We start from the raw sequence: 21,856 nt of genomic DNA, 5'->3' as shown, positions 1-21,856 counted from the left end.
ATACAATACATCCGTAGTGTCTTGACATTTCGTTTACCACTCCCCGTTTTACCCATGGCCCGTATTGACTCTCATGGTTCGTTGTTTAACTGTGGCTGGGATAGTACCCCGATTCCGATTGGATGTGCCCTGTTAGTATGTCTATAACCATGGTAACCACACCGCCAGTACTTGGTTTGCTTGCTGGTTCCGGGAGCCATAGCACAACTTATTTTTACATAGGAACAGATGTCCTTGTTTGCGGCATGGTGCCGGTAAGTGCGTGCGTTTAATTATTTCCTGGCAGACAGCTAAGAGATTCTAGCAAGAATTATTGCAGTACAAATCTTTCTCCCCCCAGGGTTTGTCAGGGGTAGTAACCAACATACACATCCGTCCCTACAAAGATAATCTGTGACATTTCATTTAACAGAATACCAATCTGTTGGCTTAAATACAAAGAAATAAACCACCATTAATTGCCTATTGACTTTAACATATGTTTATGCAATCCATAGATCAGGCTACTACATTTATCATAATGTTTCATAATGAGCTGATCAGACCTATGGTGTTGGATATATTTTTTGCTACTAAGCTAATCAGGCCTCTAGCTGTTATTATTGACTTGTAACAATAGGCAACTCAGACACACTATGTTGGTTCCCCCCAAGGCACCCATTAGGTATACCATAATAAAATTACAACTATATACACAATGTGTTAAACAAATATAAAACCTCTACTTACAAACCCTAATAAGGATTACCATGGTGTAAATCATTTGTCCCTATGGTTTGTTCAGGTGGGTCCCCAACACCAAAACCTTTGCCTACCAAGGTAATCTACGAGATTCCTTCTAACAAAATACCTGCGTAGAGGCTTTATCACATAGTAATAACAATTCACTGTTAATAGCCTATTGTCATTTCCACATGCTTTCCACAATAAGTAAAGCCTACTTGGTTTGTCATAACATTTCCATAGAAACGTATCAAACCTAAAGAATCTGACATTACTTTTTCCTGTGTACTCACCAGCCCGCTAGCCCTCACTAATGGCTTGACACTGTATAAAACACAGGTTTATTGAAGGCCATATAAACTTGCAACCATCATGCATACAGTTGTAAAATTATAAATATGTACACAATTACAGATGGAAAAAAATATACAACCCATTTCGATAGCCTAACAAGAATCAACACCGGGATATCTACTTCCAGGGTTTGTCAGAGTGGGTGATCAACACCAAAACGAATACCTGTTATGGTAATTTCGGAGATTATATGTAATAAATTTCAAAGACCTGTAACCTAATGTCACAACAGTCCACTGTTAGAGGCTCATTGGATGTAGTATGTGTTTTTCAAAATACATACGTCAGGCGTACTTCCTTTGTAATAACGTTTCATAAAAAACAGGTCAGACCTTTGGCATCTGGTATAACATTCCCCAGCACACCAATCAACCCTATAGCTGTTATCTTTGGCTTGTTACCATAACCAACTCAGGGCTACTGTACTGAGTGTAAGCTTTCCCACAATGCAACCATCAGGTGCGCAGTTATAAAATTGCAGATGTATACAAAATTACAGTTGGCATGGCCAAATACTAGGTCTTCTAACAGGGCTTAACACAGATTCTCACTGTGCGAATCATCTATACTGATGGTTTGTAAGAGGGGGTAACCAGTATCCAAGCATATGCCTGCTAAAGCAGTTTGTGAGATTTAATGGAATAAAAAAACTGTAGGCTTTAAATCAGACTAATGCTAATCCACCCATAAATGTCTATTGAGTTTCATAACCAATATACCATGCCTACTGCCTTTATTGTAACTTTCCATGGTAAACAATCAGACCTATTGCCTTTATCATTGGCATGACACTAGAACCAGCTCAAGTCTACTGGACTGAGCATAAGCTTTCTACAAGGCACCCACCCAGCATAGAGTCATAAGAGTACAAATGTATACAGAATTACAGATGGAAAATAAAAATACTATATTTTCACATGGAGCCTAACAAGGATTATTGTTGTGCGTATTTTCTGTCTTTCAGTTTGTTTGGGTGAATCACCAACACCAAACCTCTTACCTACTATAGCAATCTGTGAAATTCCATGTAACAAAATACCTGCTTACAGGCTTTAGTAAAGTGTCATGACAATTCATCCTTGAAAGCCCGTTCTCTTTAACACATGCTTTTCACAATAAAGTCAAGTCTAATGGCTTTAGTATAACATTTCGTTATATTTCCTGAATCGTAGCATGACTTTTCCCAATGAACCAATGAGGCCTTTACCCTTTAATATTAGCTTTAGCTTTACCCAACAGTGGCCTATTCAAGTGTACATAAACTGGCAACCATCATGCATACAGTTAAAAGCACAGCTTGTAAAACAATGTAACCCCTCTCAACAGGGCCTAACAAGAATCATCACAGTGAAAACCCCAGGGTTTGTTTGAGTGGTAGGCTAGCGCTAAAACCCTTGCCTACTACTGTAATCTGTGAGAATACAGGTAACAAAATACCTATATGTGGGATTTAATGTAGGGTAATAACAATTCACACTTAAATGTCTGTAGATGCTAACATATGCTTTTCACAATAACTGTGTCAGACCTAGTAAATTATTATAACATGCCCTAGTAAAAAAATCAAGCCTATAGGCATGATCCACGGCCTGCCATAATAACCAACTCAGTTCTACTGTATCGAGTATAAGTTTTACTACAAGCCAAAAAGTGACATACAAGCAGTCTTTTTAGTGAAAGCACACAAATGTGGCCCAATCAAATCCTGTACTCAGGGGAGCCAACAAGTGTATGGAGCTGAAGTACCTCTCTCAAGTGTTACTCTATAAGTTATTTTTGTTGATCATATACATTTAGGCAACAGTTGCACTCTAAGCCAAACGTAAAAATCCCTGTATATTAGTGTAGCCCTGGGAGTACCATGCTGCTGTCAAACACAAATCTGGTCTCTAAAATCTAAAGTTAATGATGGGAAAGGAGGATGCTAGGAGTGCAATACATTGCTCATGGCTACCCTCCTTCCATCTATGCTGCTGACAGAGAAAGACAAACACAGTACATTATCTAGTTATCTAAGACACTTTAATACCATTTCAGTGTCATGTGTGTGCCCCTGAAAGTTCAATCTCAGGCAACTGGGTAAATAAAATTATCATAGCTAAATTTTTTGTGGAAACTTAACTTCTGCCTAACCAAAACCTGTACTCCTAGGTCCCAACATGCGGGCCGAGCCAAAGCCCCTCTCTTGTTGATTCTCACACAATTATCTGGTGACAGCTACTCTGTCAAGCCAGACCATAAAAACTACTGATGACTTCTTCCCCTCTATTAATTTGGAAACACTGATAGTGGGTCGAAGGTATCCCATTTGTGTCATTAGAACTCCCTACTACATCGGGCGTGTGTGTGTGTGTGTGTATATATCATACCTTGAAGATTGATAACCCTGAACCTTGAACTGTCAGCAGTCCTATAAGGGCACAATCTTACTTACCACCCCTCCTCCTATCACTTATCACCACAAATTCTTCTCTCAGATGTTTCTTGACGTGGAGAACTTCTAGTTCAAGGTGCAGTGACGAAGTACCACCAGTGGTGATTGCCTGAGTATTTATATCCCCTTATTAGCGGTGTTTGGAAGGATAAAGGGTCTTAATACATCTTGATACCCTCTTGGATCTCCTTTTTATCTTTATTCTGCCAAATGAGTAATTAGCAAGGATGGATTTTTTGGACTCTATCAAAGAGATCAATGAACTTGGCAATTTTCTTGTGCTATGTTTCATTAAGGAGAACTTAAATTGTAAAGGGCTTTGATATCACCAACAGGTGCTGGTACCAGAGAGAGCCACGTTCAGTGTTTAAAAAGAATACAATTTTGTTTTTGTTTTTATGTCCCTGTTTTGCGATCACCTGGCCTTTTGCGTGATATGATATTCATAAGACTTTGAGTTAAAAATCTCAGGTGCACAAGGGTGGGCTAACCCAAATAGTTTTCAAGCCACTCTAGCCTGTGTCCACTTTACACCTTACAAGCTGGGTACTTGGAATGATAAAGACGACCACAAATAACTGCCTGTTTCTCATAAACATTTGGCAAATAACTGCTTGTTTCTCATAAACATTTGGCTGGAGGGGCATTGGCCTCTATGGATTATGGTTTGGATGGAAGTTTAAATAGAATTTTCATATTTTATCTTCGGCTTTGTCTTGTTCTCTCTATCACAAGAAGGCAGCTCCGAAATCTTAAGCCTTTACTCTTTTTATCTGTCTAACCACTGATATTCTTTCAAAGCATTAAATGTGAATGGAGAACATATTTTCTTGCAATCATGGTTCATACCTATTTTAGAGGACTACTTCAACCTTGCTTAATTCCTTCTTGTCCTCATTCACTTCTCCTTGCCTTATGAGTATCATGGAAAAGGGTTGACAAGGCTTAAAATAGTTGTTGAGCCTCTCTTTAGACATTAGTGCATTCGGACTCTCTAGGGGTTTGTGTGAAGATAGACTATACAAGCTTGCTGTGAAGAAGCCCCGATGCAGACTGCAACTACTTCCCAGTTTGAATCAACAAAAAGAGAAATATGTATTCTAAGAGTGATGGCAATACAGGCGACCCAGCACTTCCCACATGTAGAACAAGTCTTACATCACATATACATTTGTTAAAAGTTATCCGTCTGTACAACTGCTCTTGATGCGTCTATATACTAAGTCAACATGTTGTAGAGTCTCTATATTGCCTACTTCATCCTCAAGCCTCAAGTGATTAAACAGGAAATGTACTCCGTTCAGGTTGCTTTAGATTTCTGTCTTTGGTGTGTGATCTTTGTGAATAGAATATACATTCTAACGTTCTCCAATACTTTTCATTAAATGTTTTTAGTTGTCAGAAACGAATATTTCTTGAGGCGTGTTTCATTTTGGTTGATGGTTTGATCAAAGAGAACACTTTTTTAGTTTAACCTTTAAAGAAAGTCGTCCCTATTTAAGCTTTAAGGCTCCACAGCACTTGGAATTGACACTTGTTTCTTAGCCATCTCCTCACTGCCACCAGTATAAAAGCCACTCAGGAGACTATGTTATGTTATGTTATGTTAATTATGTCTTTTATAGCGCACGGCTACTCAAAAAGAGTGTCCCGGCGCTTTATTGACAGCCTGAGAAAGACAAACACAACACACAGATAGAAAAAGCGGAGAGAACTAAAAAAAAGGGGGAATTAGAGGGCAAACAACCAAGTTTTAAGGCCCTTCCTGAAGGCCAGCAAATTCGAGGAACTACGCAATGCCAGAGGCAAGGTATTCCACAGCTGTGGGGCCCGCAACCTAAAGGAACGGCCTCCAATACGGGCCTTCTTCACGCGAGGGACCGTGGCAAGGAACATCGATTCTGATTTTAGCGCTCGTGCCGGATGATAAAAGGCCAGCCTCCTTTGCAGATATTTAGCCCCTGAGGCATGAAGGGCCTTGTGAGCCAGAGTCAAGGCCTTAAAAACTATCCGCTTCCGGATAGGGAGCCAATGGAGAGTCTGTAAAAGGCCGGAGACTCTGGCTCGCCTATGAAGGCCGAATATGGCTCGCGCGGCCGTATTCTGGACCATCTGCAGCCGTTGCAAGAGATACTCCGGCAGGCCAAGTTATAGGACGTTGGAATAGTCCAATCTTGAACCAATTAAGGCCTGTACCGTAGTCCTCCTATGATCCTCAGAGAGCAAAGGAAGAAACTTCCGAAGCATCCTGAGGAGGGCTAAACAGGTGCCAGTAAGCGCAAGGATCTGAGATCTAAAAGTCAGGCCACAGTCTATCTTGATCCCCAGGTTCCTGGCCGACTGAGATGATTGAGCCGGAGGAGACATATTGGCGGGCCACCATCCCTGCCAGGCTGGATCAGATTGGCAACCGAAGAAGAGTACCTCCGATTTATCTGAGTTGCACCTGAGGCTGTTCAGCTGGAACCAATTAAAAACAGCCCCAAGGCACTCACGGATACTCTCTCCATCAAAAACCTCTCCTTTCCCGCAGGTAAAAAGGAGCTGGGTATCGTCAGCGTAGGATACGATCTGGGCCCCGAAAGACTCAGCCAATGCCGCCAGAGGGGTCATAAAGATGTTAAAAAGAGTCGGGCTCAGCACCGAGCCCTGCGGGACTCCGACTCCCAAAGGCGGCATCTCGGCCGAACTGGATGAGGCCCAGACCGTTTGCCGACGGCCAGCCAGAAACGATCTAAACCAGCTAAACACCGTCCCCCTCAGACCGATCTCAAAAAGTCTGGCGAGCAAACCCTCGTGGGGGACGGTGTCAAAGGCCGCCGACAAGTCAAGCATGACCAGCATGACTTTCCCACCCGAATCCAGTGTCTCCTTGATGGCTTCAGAGACCTCCAGCAACGCCGTCTCAGTACTAAGATTGGGGCGAAAGCCAGACTGCGTGGGATGAAGCAGATCGTAAGATTCCCAAAAAATTGGAAAGCACACTATGCACATGCTTCTCCAAGATTTTTTCCAACGCGGGGAGGAGAGAAATAGGCCTATAATTGGCCAAAACCGCGGGATCAAGACCTGGTTTTTTAAGGAGGGGGGTGACCATTGCCTGCTTCCAAACCTGCGGGACCACCCCCTGGCTCAACGAAAGATTCAGGAGGGGATTCGCCAATGGATTAACAACTACCGCCATCTTCGCCAACAATTTGGCCGGGCATGGGTCAAGCGGCGAACCCGATTTAAGATTGGCCATGAGTGTCAATGACGAAGAAGCAGAGATGGGCGGAAAGTCTGACAGCACAAACCCTGGAGGGACCGATGGAACTGGTCCGTCCACGGAATTAGGGGAAACTACACCCGACCTTGATGGAAAAGAGTCCTGAATCAGCTTTATCTTAGTCGTAAAAAAGTTGGCGAGATCGGAGACCCACGTCTCGGTAGGGACGGTCTGGGTCGAGTTCGACCGTGGGGCCGTAAATTCCCTAACAATCGAGAAAATCTCCTTGCAGGAGTTAGAAGCAGCCTCAATCCTCCTAGCAAAATAGCCTTTCTTCTCTCGGAGGATATCCCGATGATAGGCTTTGACCATAGTTCATAGTGAGCGAGCCTGGCGGCAGAGTTATACTGAACACGCCAAGCCCTTTCGGCCACCTTGCACTGCCTACAGGAAGCCGACAGTGCTTCCGTGAACCAAGGGGCAGAAACCCGTTTGGGTGTCGACCGTGAGGCCTTTGCAGGGGCTAAATCGTTCAATCTATCCAGAAGCCACGTCTGCAGGGACTCCAAATCCCTATCCAAATCCCCGATGAGGGGACAAGGATGATCATAGGATGCCTGAACCAACATTTCTGGGGTCACCCGATGGAACACTCTTGAGGCTAGTCCCTGTTGTCTGAGGGCCATGCTCGAAGGCTTCTTAGTACCCAGTACATGAAAATTGATCAGCCGATGGTCTGTCCATAGGACCGGTAGAAGTGCCGTCACCTCTATAGGGGCCGTGGAAAAGACCTGATCTAAAGTATGGCCTTTATCATGCGTTGGTTCAAAGGCAAAGGGGGCCAGGCCCAAAGGGGCCGTAATGTCAGACAGTTTAATCACAGCTGGATCCAAATCGTCATCCATGTGGAAATTAAAATCCCCAGCCAAAATACAGTGATCGGCTCTCAAAACCAGAGCTGACATTACCGACTGTAGCTCATCAAAAAAAGAGCCATCGGGGCCGGGGGGCCTGTAAACTAACAACCCTTTAACCGATTGATGCGGCGCCAATGTCAAAGAAAAAGCAAGGGATTCAGACCCTGTAATGGCCTCCGTCGGGATAATCGAGCAGATAACCGATTTGTTCACTACAAGTGCCACCCCTCCCTTCCGATCTATCTTGCCTGTACACATTATATTCAGAAGGAATTGCTATGGCAATATCGGGGTTAGATGAGACTCCTAACCAGGTCTCTGTCAGCATCAGACACAGCGGCTTTTCCGTGGACAGGAGATCAAAGAGCTCCTGAGCATGGCTGCGCACTGATCTAGTATTCAAAAGCAGGCAGAGATGCTTCACACTGTCCATCTCTTGGTTAAATAACAGAGGCAGGCTATTGCCTGGAGACCAACCGCAGCCCGGGCTATCCACTTACATTAGAGCGCTGGCCAGTGCTTAGTTGCTCTCTGTCAACGTGTGTTGAGGAAAAATAAGTGCCGGCCCCGAAAATAAGTGGGGGTGGGTTCCACTAGTAGATATCGGTTCAAATTATGCACCTCTGGTTCTGAACCAGATATTTCTGTAGGGAAAGCCTTAGACAGACTGTCAAGCTTTGGACAATGGACTGGTTGCTAATGGTGGTTTATTGACTATGTTTCGAGATTCTTTAGCTGGGAGGTGGGGGGTTTTTGTTTCCTAAGTCTCCACCAATATCCTACTAACACTTCGAAAGGCAGGTTTCATAATTAAAGTTTTTGTTTTGTTAGTGGCACAGAGACAGCAATATTTTAACTGGGTATACAATTATCTCTGACATATGATTTGCTATAACAGCATTTTTTTTTCATTGCACAGTGATGGCATGGACACGGACAAGGACGATCCACATGGAAGGTAATGTATTATAGGCTCAATTGCATTATTGAATTTACAGAACCGTATTGACTATTGGATGTATGGAACAATAACGAGTCACAACATATCATTGTGCACCAGTACCGAGTGCAGAATATTGACAACACAAATTTGTCTTCGTAAAACTATGTGTGTACGTGTAGATTTAGTATTCTTAGCTCCACATTGAAGCACATGATAGTAAATCTATACTTACCTATACATACTTACCGTAACAATATAGTGGTGGTGAGTATTTTGCACTCATTTCAGGACAGTATTAAATACTCAATTGTGGTAGAACATCCATTCTCCATACTTCTGGGATGTCCAAGCTCGTTGAAAGGCATTTTCAAACACAAAAGCAATGTAATGATAAATATTTGTAGGAAACATTTGGATTTCAGGCTCTGCCCCCTTCCATTGTCAACCTGCTTCAATGCCTCATTTATTTGAGGTTATTGGACGTACTTAACAGCAGTTTGATACCTAAGCTCTTTGTCTGGCCCAAGCACCATGACCTACCTGCCTGCTACTGCTAAGTCTTGCTACCCCATACGCTGTTGATAAAGGCCTGTCCAAAATGCTGATCATGGCAGATCTGAAGCTGGCTCACCTTGTTTGTGCCTGGGACAGAGCACCCCTTTTATGATTATATGCATTGCTATTCTCTATCCTGCAGGACCTTGTTTAAATGGCTTCAGTGGTGGCCTGCCATTATGCTTTTGGCCATCCCATATAATTTACAGGAGTTAGTGAAACAGAAGCAGCAGAGATGTAAACTGCCTAAAATGCGAGAGTCCTGTGTTTTGACACACACCCCTTTCCCCAGTGTACTGTGGGCCTTGTGGTCTGTGCTTTGTGGACAATGTGCCCTACCTTCAAGGAAGGAGTATACAGTTAGCTCTTTACCAGGTAATTCAAGGGAATTCCTGAGTATGAATGCAGCTAGTACACAATGAATAATAAACAGTGGTTTACCTTGCTTAGATGACTGCTCAGCCTAACAGTAGTGGCACTCCGAGAAATTAAATCATTTTTTCACTTACTGCTGTCTGTGCTGTGGCCGCCACATAAGTGTCCAGGTGACCTAATATTACCAGGCTGTTTTTTTTAACGTCGTTATTGAGTTTTTAAGATTACAAATGCATGTTAAAATGCATTATTATGCTGCTTATACACTTAGCATTGTGTACATGTTCATGCATAAGTATCCGTTGAGAATATGCAGTGTGCCATGTATCACACATAAAATGGGTTAGAAGGCAATGGAGTAGTCGGGGACATACCAGGGTGGTTTACCCAACAATCTGGGAAGCAATACTGTCCTTAAGCCTTTCATTAGAAGCAGCATGCCTTACCAGACTTAGTTTGGGATGTAGCATTGCCACTAATGAACCTGTGGAGTTCCTGGCCAAGACCGAATACAGGTTGAGCCATGCTTTAGTGTTCTGGGCACACACGTGTACACACGAACATGATTGATTAAAGACACTGACCTGAGCTGACAACTTTGCAGATTGTCTGGTACAGTGCTCACCAGATGCACGCAGGGTACCCACTTGTGGTAAATGAACGCTTCTTAGGTGGCTGCCATCTAACCAGCCAGTTTCAAATAAGTAGTAAGGAGCTTCTACCCTATATGGATGTCCTCATTCCATACCGGCAGCAAGTCAACCTGTGGTCATTCTCTGCGAATGTGCCTAGGCTACAGGTTTGATCAAACTATTGATTAGTCTGTGCCCCTGCTGTCGCGGCACCATGCCTCTTGCCTATTATTTAGGACTGATTGAACCTCGCTACACTCCCTTTTATTCACGTTCATTTCTCCTGGCCATGTGAGTATCATTGAAAACGCTGGACCTCATCTCATCCATCAGTGCAGTAGGACTCTGTAGGGGTTATTGTGATGATATGCCACACAAGTATGCTGTGGAAATATCCAGATACACCAAGATTTGACCCCACTACTTGATGGCCGGGAGGCAGAACTTTTGTGTGCAACCTCGCAGGCATAAGCAAGGTTGAGCTATATACTCCAAAGAGCTGGCTTGCTTCCTTTTTCACCTTCATCGTTATCTTTTGCTTCTTTACATAGCAGACTAATCAGTGTTTTGTGGGTTTCATAATTTCTGCATATATTTTGGCTAGCATCTCTTTAACCTATGCATGACTATGCCTCACAAGACAATCATTACAATACTCCATTTTGTCATATATGCAAAAGTTCACTTTTGTTGGGAGCATGTTTGGCAATTCTACCTCCTTTGGCATAGCCATGCATACTAAAATTCCCTCTTCAACTTTCTGACCATTTGATACTAACCCATACCCCACTGCTTAACAACTCCCCCATCAATATTTCCCTCCATCATTCCTCTAAATAATGACAACTCCAATGTTATGCCTTATGGATGGTATGTGTTCTCCTTTCCAACAATACATTTCTTTGATTGGCCTACCCACCTTGGAGCCATGCCCTTCTTCATTGATTCCTCTTTCTTTCTCTCTCTTCCCGTCGTTCCTCTTCCCCCTTTCTCTCACTTAGTTTTTCTTCACCGTTGCGACCTCAAACCACTTGCCCTAAGTGGCAAAACGTATTCTGATATCTTCTAACTACCCAGTCCACTTCCAAATCGTGCAACCGGGTGTGTGGTTGACTCACACTTCAGCAACTTAAACAAAAGTGATGTATCAGTGTTTTTGACAATGTGACATGTTTCTGTAGCAGCCCACATCATTGTGCTGTTCTTGTCTTCTCTCAAGTTACCCGGGTGCAGAGGGCGTTACATGCGCCTTCACCCATGACCTGCATTGGGAAGCCATCATTAAGGGTCTCCATTATGTCATGTGTGCAAAAGGCCGCTTTTATTGCCGCAAGCTGGACAATTGTACCTCCTTCAGCCAATCCGCACACAATAAAATGCGCTATTCATCTTTCTAACAATGTGTTACTAAGCAATCCCCACCCCAAAACATCTGTATGCCCTACAGTTCCCTCTCCAAGCCCCTAAACAATGACAACAATTCAACGCTATACATTAAGAATCTCATATGTTCTCCTTTCTAACAATCAATGTCCTTGTTTGAATTTTTTGTTTGAATCGCCTTCCCGCCCTTAGACCATGCCCCATCTCATTGTTCCTCTTTCTTCCTCTCTGTTCCCATACTTCCTCTGTCCCATGACTTTCTTCTGCTTAACTATCTCTTAGTCTTTGCCCCTTCAACCTGCCACTAGAAAAAAATTCCTCTGAGGTGTTATTTCTGCCCCCCCACTCGTTTACAGACACAGTCTCGCACTCTCCACCCAACACCATTAGCATCTCCAGATATAACCTTTTTCCAAGCATAGAAAGATGGAATCCAACATGGTGGAATAGCACCAGGCACTCATAAGCTATCTCCTTATGCTTGAGTATCTTAATCCCTTTGGTATTTCAAAACCCTCAAATTTCCCTGTTAACCAGATCGATGCTCAGCATATTCCCCTCCTGTGCTGAGATTTGCATATTCCCTTTATTCATGACGAGCTGGGCTCGTCATGAGCGTGCGAGGAGGCTACCTCATGACGAGCCCAGCTCGTCATGAGCGTGGAAGGGGTTAACCTCTTTCCGTGCTGTGCAAAACGTTTCAGGCAACATCTGTGTCCATCCAAACTGAATCATTGCCCACCTTTCTTGTAGGCTTTCCAGGTCCCTCTTCATCCTCTTAATCAACTCCAGCCCCCGGGACTGAACCAAGTCGTTCTCCCTAAGGTGCAAAACCACCCCATCAGGTCCCGGCCATTTCTCTCTCAGCTTCCATAGCCCAGGCATCAGCTGAACCCATGTCATCTCACCTAAATTATACAGCAATATCACCTTTTCTTGATACAACCTCAGCTGTCGACCAAAGAATTGCTTCCTGGCCTCATCCCAACCCACTTCACAATGGAATGCTTATATATCCAAACTTCCTTCCTTTTACCTTTCTCCTTCTCCACACAGGTGGGATAAAATGACAAACCATTAAGGCTGCTTTAAAAACCTTGCATCTCCGTATTCATATTTCCCTACATACAATCAATCTTTCCTCTCTCTCCCCCAAAGTCTTTCAGCCTGCCGGCACTAATCCCCAAACTACCCTTCCATCACCGCACCTTTCTGAAATCTGACTCATTGCACCCCACTTGCTACAGGAGCATCTCATTGCGCCCGGCATATGCCTGGCTAAAACACTTTTTCCGGACTTATGTCTAAATACCGACCACCCCACCATGCCCAGGATGGTAAAGACGTATCCAGCCAGTACACCAGGCACACTCCCAGCTCCCCCGACCTTCTTAGCCATACTACACTACCTCTGCCCTTCTCATCTCTATTAATCCTCTTGAACTGAGGGCCCAACCCTTGAACATTTCTCATGATATCTTCCATCTCCAAGCCCCGTTCATATCTTGTTCCTACTATTTCTGATATTCTACATGACCCGAAAAATAATATTGTAAAAAGTGGCCCAAACAGCATGCTCTCCCAGGTGGTTGCACATGCAAATCTCACCGGGTCCATCCCTTCGTTAACTACTTGGCCCCAGGGTATGGTGTGCATTATCAAGTTTCAAATATTGTCCTGCAAAAATAATGTATCCAGAATATTGACTGATACTATCTCTTGAAGGTAAGTACATATAGGTAGGTATGAGTTTGCTATCCTAAACTCCACATCTATGTACCTAAATAAATGAATATATTTGTATATGCACATGTTCATAATATATGCGATAATCACTGTGTAGTTATGTTTAGGTCAAAGTCTCCATTGAAAAGACATTGCTTGATTTCTTGATAACTTTGGCACAATTCGAGAAATCAGCACAAAACGTTCCAAAAAAGCTAATCCAACTTGATTTCGGTTTTGCAGGTTTTGTGCTGGTACATGGGAGTTGGGGTAGGGTCAAAGTAGTGACATTTCCCATTTTAACTCCCATTTTGAAGGGAGAGGAATCTGCACCGTTAGTACAAGGACAGTCTGCACCACAATAGGGCCTGAGGATCCAAAGGCAATGATTGGCTGGTCGCAAGAGAAAATGTTTCTTTGCGTCCACCATTACAGGACACACAGCATGTTCCAAAGATCCTGAAAATGAAAACAAAAGGTCAAGTAATGGGGTTCGATGATCACAACCAGGACCCCTAGGATGAATGGGGGGTTTCAAAGGGCCCCTTATAGAGTTGTCAATGTCTGTTCACCGAGTCGTATGACTAAATCTCTAGGTGATACTGAAATCACGGAACAGCCCTGATTACAAATGCAGGGCTGAATTCCAATCTCTATGCAAACACATGTTTGCACAGGCATCAGAATTACAAGTTGTGAGATATCACAGCCTCCCAGTTTCCCTTACTAAATTCGGGCAAGTCACACCTGCTGAGATTTGTTGGGGGAAAAGGCCCATAAAAAAGGGAAAAAATGCAAAATTAGGTGTATTAAATACTGATTCCGAATGTTATGCCTCATTTGCTAGTTAGAAAGTTGTAATAAGAGGCATTTACTGTATGTGGTGTATATATATAACTGAGGGGTAATCATATTTACCACATGTTGCGAGGCAAGACAAAGGGCTGGCCATGTAAATGGCCAGGACCTGTGCACGGCCATATAACTTGGCCAGGACCTGTGCCCAACTGGCCATTTGCAGCCAACCATGTTACAGACAGCAGTGCAGGACACAAGAGATAAGTATGTTTTATTGTTGGTTTGCAATAGAACTATTTTTAGAGGGCTTGACATTTTGCTTTTTTTGCATTTCACTGGTTCTTTTTCTTAACAAGTGTGAAAGCTGCTTGTTGAGACCACCTGTCATTTTTGTTTTAGTGATGGATCCCAAAAATACCATGCTGTGCCCCCTCCATGGGGATTTTAATAAAACAAGCACAGAGCCTTCGCTTTTCGATGGCTCTGTGCTAATCCTATGCTTAAAAAAACTTTGCTAGAAAATCAGACATTCGATGTGAGCAGATTCAGAGTGTCATTGGTGTTGTAGGGTGCTCTATACACGAGCTGTTTTCCACCTAAACGTAGGAACTATCCAGAGTGCTCTGCTTCTTTGTTTGCATATGTGTGTGTGTGTGGGTTTGTGTGTGTGTATAATTTGTAGCCAAACCAACTTAAACTACACAAACCTTAGAAATGTAAACGTTCGTTATAACTTGAATTTAAAATTTCCGCGCCAACCAAAACGTTCTATAACTCGCACACCTTCATACAGAGCATTGTGAACTCGCTAGGCAGACTAAATCTGTCACATGACAGTCAACCCTGTTTATCCACCATCTGTGATGTCACAGTGATTTGGCTTGGTTCCAAACAGGAGCCTCCATTTGGATGATTCTCGTTGGACTGGCTGGAACGTGATAGACTAGGTACAGTCTAGGTTTGATTCAAGCAGTACTTTTAAGCCTCCCTCCCTGGCTCCATTTGCCATATCTCCTCTTCTGTGCCCTACCTAGCCTTCCTACCGTGCCGGAGGACTCCACTAGGAAAGTATGCCACCAACCATTCGGCTCCTTACAGCAGTCACGCACAAAGCGCTGTCCCAACGGGTAGCAGAATTGGTGAGGAAACCAGTCTGTTGAAGGGTGCCGGCAATGTTCCTGAAACGAGACAAGTCAAATTTGTTAAGAAGTTGCTGATTCCAGTAATTATAGACGAAAAGAAGATATCAGCCAGGTACGTGTGGAAACCTTTATTCCGCATGCAGTACAGATCAGGTCCAGAGCAAGAATCTGGTAAACCGCCACCCTTAGTGCATATATATTTCACTTCCCCCTCAAACATCAACATCTCACACGGTACCTCTCAGCTACCAAACGCACAACACACGCGGCAGTATTTTAAAAGGCAACAACCACGAGAATGTTATTCTCAGTTGAACTTTGAATAACAACATACAACACAATTAAGAGCTCAGAAATAATAGTATTTGATCAAGTTCCAGCCTAGACTCTTATTTCTTTGTAGGAGTTAAAAGTTTCATAGCACCATGTAAGGATTCAGACAATATTGACACGGATGAGTGTGAAGTAGCACATGTTCTATGTGACGTGAATCTAGTATTTGGCGAGAATTCTGTAGTGCACATTGTTAACAAAGAATATGACAAACAAAAAGATTCTGATAAACAGAAAACGTTTATAAACCAAAGGAAGCCTTGACATGCAGTCAGCATGAACATTAGATTTCCCAGGTACATACTCTAACAAATATTGAAAGTTTTGCAATCAGAAAGTCTTCTGTAGAGAGGGAATTCCTCAGGAAATAGTTACGGACAATGGGCCTCAATTTGTTAGTACGCAAATGGAAAATTACTTGACAAGATGTGGCATTATTCATAAAAAGAATTGCAGTGTTTCACCCAGAGGCCAATGGTCAAATTGAGAGATTCAATAAGGTTGTTAAAGAGGCAATTCCGTTAGCTGTTGTAGGAGTTAAAAGTTTCATAGCACCAGGTACGGCGGCTTAGTGGACTAATGCGTCTGCTGTAGGGGCCTGTGTTTGACCTCATGGTTCAAATCCTGGTCGGTCCATTCAGCCTTTCATCCTTTTATGGTCGATAAAGTGAGTACCATTGAGTGGGGTAATAATAAGCATATGTTATTCTGCGCCAAGAAACCCTTCTGGGTTACAAATGCACGTTATGTTCAAGTTATAGAAAACTGCATCATGATATTTTTTACAGTACATAATAGTAATAGTAAACTCTCACATTGATCTAGGTGTGATGTTAGTAGCTCACCAAGTTCTGTTTTTCTTGTATTTCTAGTGCTCTGTTGCAGAAATACAAGCAGCAGAATGCAAGAAAAAAAGCAAAACAAGGCTTGATGATCTACCTACATCACAAACTCTAGTTCCCCATTTATTTATGAGCTGGCTTGACAGTACATCTCTCACCATACCTTATGTAATCACAATAGCTTTAAGAAGCGCTTCTTTGGAGAGGCTTCTGATCTTCCTATATGTTGATTACCTCAAATTCAGCATTTGATTGGGCAGACAATGTGTGCTTCCACTGCCTTGTTGAGAAGCTTATGCTCAATACTATAGACCTGAATTGGTTATGTTTACAAGTCAGTGAGGCCATATGTCAGATGTTGCACAAGAGTTACCAGCATACACAATTTTACTTCCCTATACATGTGACATACATCTTTTTAAGATATAAGTTGTACACAATTCATCCACAAATTCTTTATATTTTTTTAGAAAACTTCATTCAAATCTTCATAAAATCAGATTTTTCAAGTAGCCAACACGTTTCGTCTCCTCACAAGAGACTTCTGCAGGGCTTAATTAAATATTCGATCATCTAAGGCTGGTCATGTCCAACTGCGCACGCTCTATTGGTTCTCATTGGACTTGCGAACCAGCTACGTTACAATTCTCTTTATCCTTATATCCGTATTTCTCCTGTTATTGTAGGCCACAATTTTTCAGGATATATGTCTCAAGCCTATGTTGGCATTCCAGTTTACACACTGTGGACCAGATTTGCCACTGAAATGAAAGGAACTATCTTAGGTGGATGTGAACAATGTGCAAAGGTTTTGTGCAGTCACTCAAAGTAAAGTTAGCCTGTAGGTAAGGTGGGCTGATCCATCGCAACATGCGGGATGCTGTGGTAAGGTGAATCGAATTATAACAGTTTAAAGGACCAATGAATGAAGTCCACATACAAAACCTCCCTCTATCGATGTGTATTTTGTAGTACTGTTTTTAGAAACAGTAGCTTGGCTAGACAGAAAAAGCTGTCTTTTTCGGTCAGACTTAAAATTTATAAAAATTACTTTGGGTCAGCTCTCTTCAGCCATTGGTCTGTTTGAATGTCTTTCACATTTTGTTTCCGCTCATGAAGGCTTTTTGCATCTCTGTACTGAGGTGAATGTATGACATTGTTCAGCATTCCGTCCATCATTTGTTCTGTTTGCATTTGTCACCCCGTGTGGGAAGGGTATGCCCAGACATGGGTCCCGTGTCAAGGTAGCCTGGCTGATGAGGGGTGAAACCCTAAAACCGGTCCTAGGGTGCTTGTTTTCAGTCCAGGGAATACCTGGTTTGGCAGTTCGGGCTGAACTGTTCCCATGGTGAACAGGGTCAAGACTGATTTGTATATGGCTGGGTCTAAACTTGAATGGAATGGGGAGCAAATAAAGAATGGATTTAGGCCCAGTTCTATGTACTGGGGTAGATGTGTGACATTGTTCAGCATTCTGTCCGTCATTTGTTCATTTTACATTTATCTATCGCCCTGAGTGGGATGGGTATGCCCCGATGTGGGTCCTGTGCTCTCCATTCCACTGGAATTAAGCTAGCCTGGCTGATGAGGGATGAAACCCTTGTGGTTCCGTGAATTCTGAACCCGTTTTATAAATGTCATGGTTTTGTTACGAATTTGATAGTAGCAAACCGTAATTAGTGAGTTCGGCAAGCACGAGTGATCTCGTCATGTTAGACCGACAGATTCACTATGTATTTGGAGATTTCGTTCCGAACCATGGGTTCCATTTTGTGCATGGCAGCCATTCTTTGGTTGCCCTCACATAGGCTGTCGACTGCGGCCAAACGAGTCCTTGGTACACGTACAAGTTAGCTCGTGTTCGTGCTGACTTTTGGATGAACCAAGTGAACTGACCTTGTTGCCTGAAGCTGACCTTGCTAAACCAGTTCCCTGCCCGATAGCTGATCAAGATTAAGGATCAGAGCACAGGACATTTTAAAGTTTAATATGCACACACATCCCTTATCCTGCTCTGTATCTGTTTCTGTTTCTTCCTTTATGGGCTCTTCATGACATGGGTTGTGGTCCTTTATTATGGGTATTGTCCGACTTATGTAAGAAGGAATGTTGGGCTTTTCTGTATAATTAATGGTGGGCCGGACAACTGAAAATTGGGTTTGCCGTTATGCGATACCTTCTGTAATAATGCCTATGATTGTACAAGTTGTAAATAATGGGTGTTTGTCCGGAATGTGATTTTTTGGGCATAAAAGGGATGACTCGTTTATACAAATTTGAGCAGTCTCCTACGAATATACGCGGTGTTGTACTTCGTGGACTTCTGTTTCTGGCTGCAGCCAATAAATTCGATCTTTGACGCCACCAAGAAGTATCTTGTGTCTCTGTATTCTAAGACAGGTGAACCCGAAGACTTTGGGCGTGCCCCTGGCGCCGCTGGGTACTAGAAAGCCCAGTTCTTCAGTTCCAACGTGGGGCGACTTCAGTGGTACCGGTCCAAGCCCGAAGATTGCGAGGAGCTTTGTGAGGAAATTCCGGAAGAGGGCCCCCACTTCATCGACCCCGGTATGTCGAACGTGGACTGAAGGTTTTTGCTGCAAGGCTTCCCGCTTTTCCGAACGGCTACGAAGGACTGCTGCCCTGACTGTCGCCCTGTCTTGGACACCCCCCTTGTGATGATTTGTACAGCGAGACGATAGACGGGTCTTCTGGTGGCGTGACTGATACCTTGGCTAAGTATAAGTGGGTCGCTCCCAGTCCTTTGTTTTGGGTTTCTTTGGGTCTTTGATTTGGTTCTTGCAATTACCAAAGCCGAGGGACTCGTACATTTACGAGACTATCGTTTGTGATAAATCCCTTGAAGTTTGAAGCTAGATTAGTGAGCGAAATTGCCTGGTCTTAGCAAAATTAGGAAGATATTTTGTTGTGGTCGTAACAGGGATTCCGGTTGGGGGACTCATGTCCGATACCTCTGGTTGGAACTCCGACTTATGAGCTCTATTCTAAACATGGCGTGGGTCCCATTACGTTTAATGAAGTATGGGTCAGCTACACTAGGAAAGATGGTGTCTTACGATGGCCTTAACATGGTAGTTTCAATTCCGAGATTTTGAATAATTTGGAAGCTGTAATATTTAGGAAGAAAGCCCGGCCGGCAATGTTTGACTCTTTCCACCTTTGGCGTAAGGAAGCCAAATAACAAGAAATTAAACAAGCTAAAAGAGATAAGAGAGAAAAGGGTGTATCGATAATGCAAGCTGCTAAGCAGTTTAAAGAAAATGAAGAAGATCAAGCGACTGAGGAGTTGCATAGGCAACATAATATGGCCAGCGATAAATGTTATCCAGCTTTGCCATCTCTTCTACAAAGTGCAACAAAGGACCCTGAAAAGGATCCTTTGATGTCACATTTGTTGAGATTACCACCCCCTTATGTGCAGAGTGCTACAGCACCTCCGCAACCTCCTGCTGTTGCTCAGCCGCCAGCTCCTCCTCAGCTGGTTTCTCCTCCTACGGCGCAGCCTCCTCTGGGGCCGCCGACTTTGCTATCAGTTCTGCCTCAAACTTCTTTGCCTTACTCTCCTGTACCTTCGACTTCTCTTACTACTTCTGCTACGTTTCTATCACCTCAAAATACTTTGTCTCCTGTCCTTATGACAGCTTCTCCTTCTGCTCGACAAAGAATGACTGATACTGTTTGTAGGAGAGTAGGGTCTGCAATCCTATGATCACCCAGATTTTTGCTTTTTGCTGCACTGGTTTACGACTTTCCCTGGCTGTGGGCCTGCTAATCAGACCCACAGCCTAGCTGTTCTCTCTATCCAAATTGTACTCAGGTACTGAATTGGCACTGGGCCCTCTCCAAGTCCCTGTACCCAGGGCTGGTGTGTACCCAGAAGTCTCCCAGGGGCTGAAGCATGTATTATGCCACCCCTGGGCTGACTAACTAAACTGACACAACTGGCTGCACGACAGCTGGGGCAAGGTGGTGTACTCACCCTTTGCTTTAGATATAGTATACCTATATCTAACCCTAAAATGGACACACAGATCTCCTATCAGTCACTCCTATGGCAGGCCTTAACAATCCTGAAGGCAGAGTGCTTGGAATCGTGTGAGATGGTGCTCTGGCATGAGCTGAGCCTGTCTGCGGCTTTCGGGATCCATCCCTTAGCCGTTTCCACGATATCGCATACCATATACTCTTAAGTGCATTATAATCCTCGCGGTTATATGCCAACTCTGGTATCGCTTTATCAAAACATGTCGAGTAAGGTGTCATACGAATTGGAATACTAACCCCTTGCCAATTCTGGTGACGGGGTTAGCATTCCACCCTTCTAAAGGGACACGACATGTATGTAACCCCTAACCCCGGTTAAAGTCAGACATAGCCTCAGCTCCACAAAATGGATGCTGCCACCGAGACACAAGTCTGCCCTCCTGCTGCTGGGAGTCCTCCCAGAGCAGGAGGCAAGGACAAAGGGTTTCCTGCCAGGGGCGGTGCCAGCACCGTCCCAGACAGGGTTTTGTGTATTCCAGGTAGGCAGGGCTACAGAGGAAGGTGACTGCAAGTGGCACCCCGGTGCTCACTGTGCATAGGCCGGCTGAAACCAGTTCCAGGGGCACTCCAGCCCCTGGCCTGGGGAAAGCCCGCCAAAGGAGAGGGGTGTAACCACCCCCATCCTGGTCCCACCCATAGGGCAGGACTTAGTCGCGTGCCAGCCCCCTTTTCCCAGATAAAGGTAGGAGCAGGCCCCCTTCCAAATTAGATCATCTTTGGAATCAAGATACCACTTTCCACGAAAGGACTTCACGATTTCTTCCTCAAGATTCTCCCTTGTGGCTAAGGAGTAGTCACCCTGCATCCGCAGGCACCATCCAAGAACACTGCGGTCTGCTGCACGTCCTTCCTCCGGAATCCGACTGCCCAGCTCGACGAGACCCGGCTTCCCTGGCACCTCTGACCTCTACCCACCTCTACAGCACAGCTGAGAACCGTGGGTGCGACGAGACCTCGAGGGACCGGCCATCGCCAAGACTGCACGACTTCTGCACAGCAAGCCCACCGAGTAATTTCCTGGTGAGTGCTTTGGGGTCCGAGAAGCCCCCACCCTGAGCAGCTCCAGCACCGAAGAGCAGCCCCCCAGCATCTCCACGATCGGCGTGGGGCCCTTCTGCTTTTTGCTGCTCACCGCGTTGTTTGGCTACTAGCCCGCTGGCTTGTGGCCTTCCGAACGACGCCCGACGACAATACTGCTGCTAGTCTGGTTGCTCCAGACTGGCCCTTGCTTCCCTCCATCGGAGAAGTACCCTGGACCCTCCTGGTCCGGCTGAGACGCCATTTTAGGTCCACCGCGTGGGCCTTGCATTTGCCAAGACTTGTTGCCCAATCCTGGGTCCAGCGACGTCGACAGCAAGAACCTTCGTGGGACAGCTCGCACCTCCATCCTGGTCGCCGACAACGCCTCCTGGTCCGAGAGACTGCAGAGC

At 44.3% G+C, this 21,856-nt stretch overlaps 1 protein-coding gene across 3 annotated transcripts in view; it reads left to right on the top strand.

Annotated features, from left to right (window-relative positions):
• BMAL1 (basic helix-loop-helix ARNT like 1) overlaps positions 1 to 21,856 on the top strand; it is a 659,821-nt gene that overhangs the window by 312,256 nt on the left and 325,709 nt on the right. For all 3 annotated transcript variants that reach the window (XM_078680912.1, XM_078680911.1, XM_078680910.1), the window contains exon 6: positions 8,556 to 8,594. In XM_078680912.1, coding sequence (XP_078537038.1) covers positions 8,556 to 8,594 — 39 coding nt within the window. The remainder of the gene's footprint in view (positions 1 to 8,555; positions 8,595 to 21,856) is intronic.

The sequence above is a fragment of the Lissotriton helveticus genome, chromosome 3_1 (assembly GCF_964261635.1).
Source record: "Lissotriton helveticus chromosome 3_1, aLisHel1.1, whole genome shotgun sequence".
Classification (NCBI taxonomy): domain Eukaryota; kingdom Metazoa; phylum Chordata; class Amphibia; order Caudata; family Salamandridae; genus Lissotriton; species Lissotriton helveticus.
This window is presented reverse-complemented; position numbering and strand designations above follow the sequence as displayed.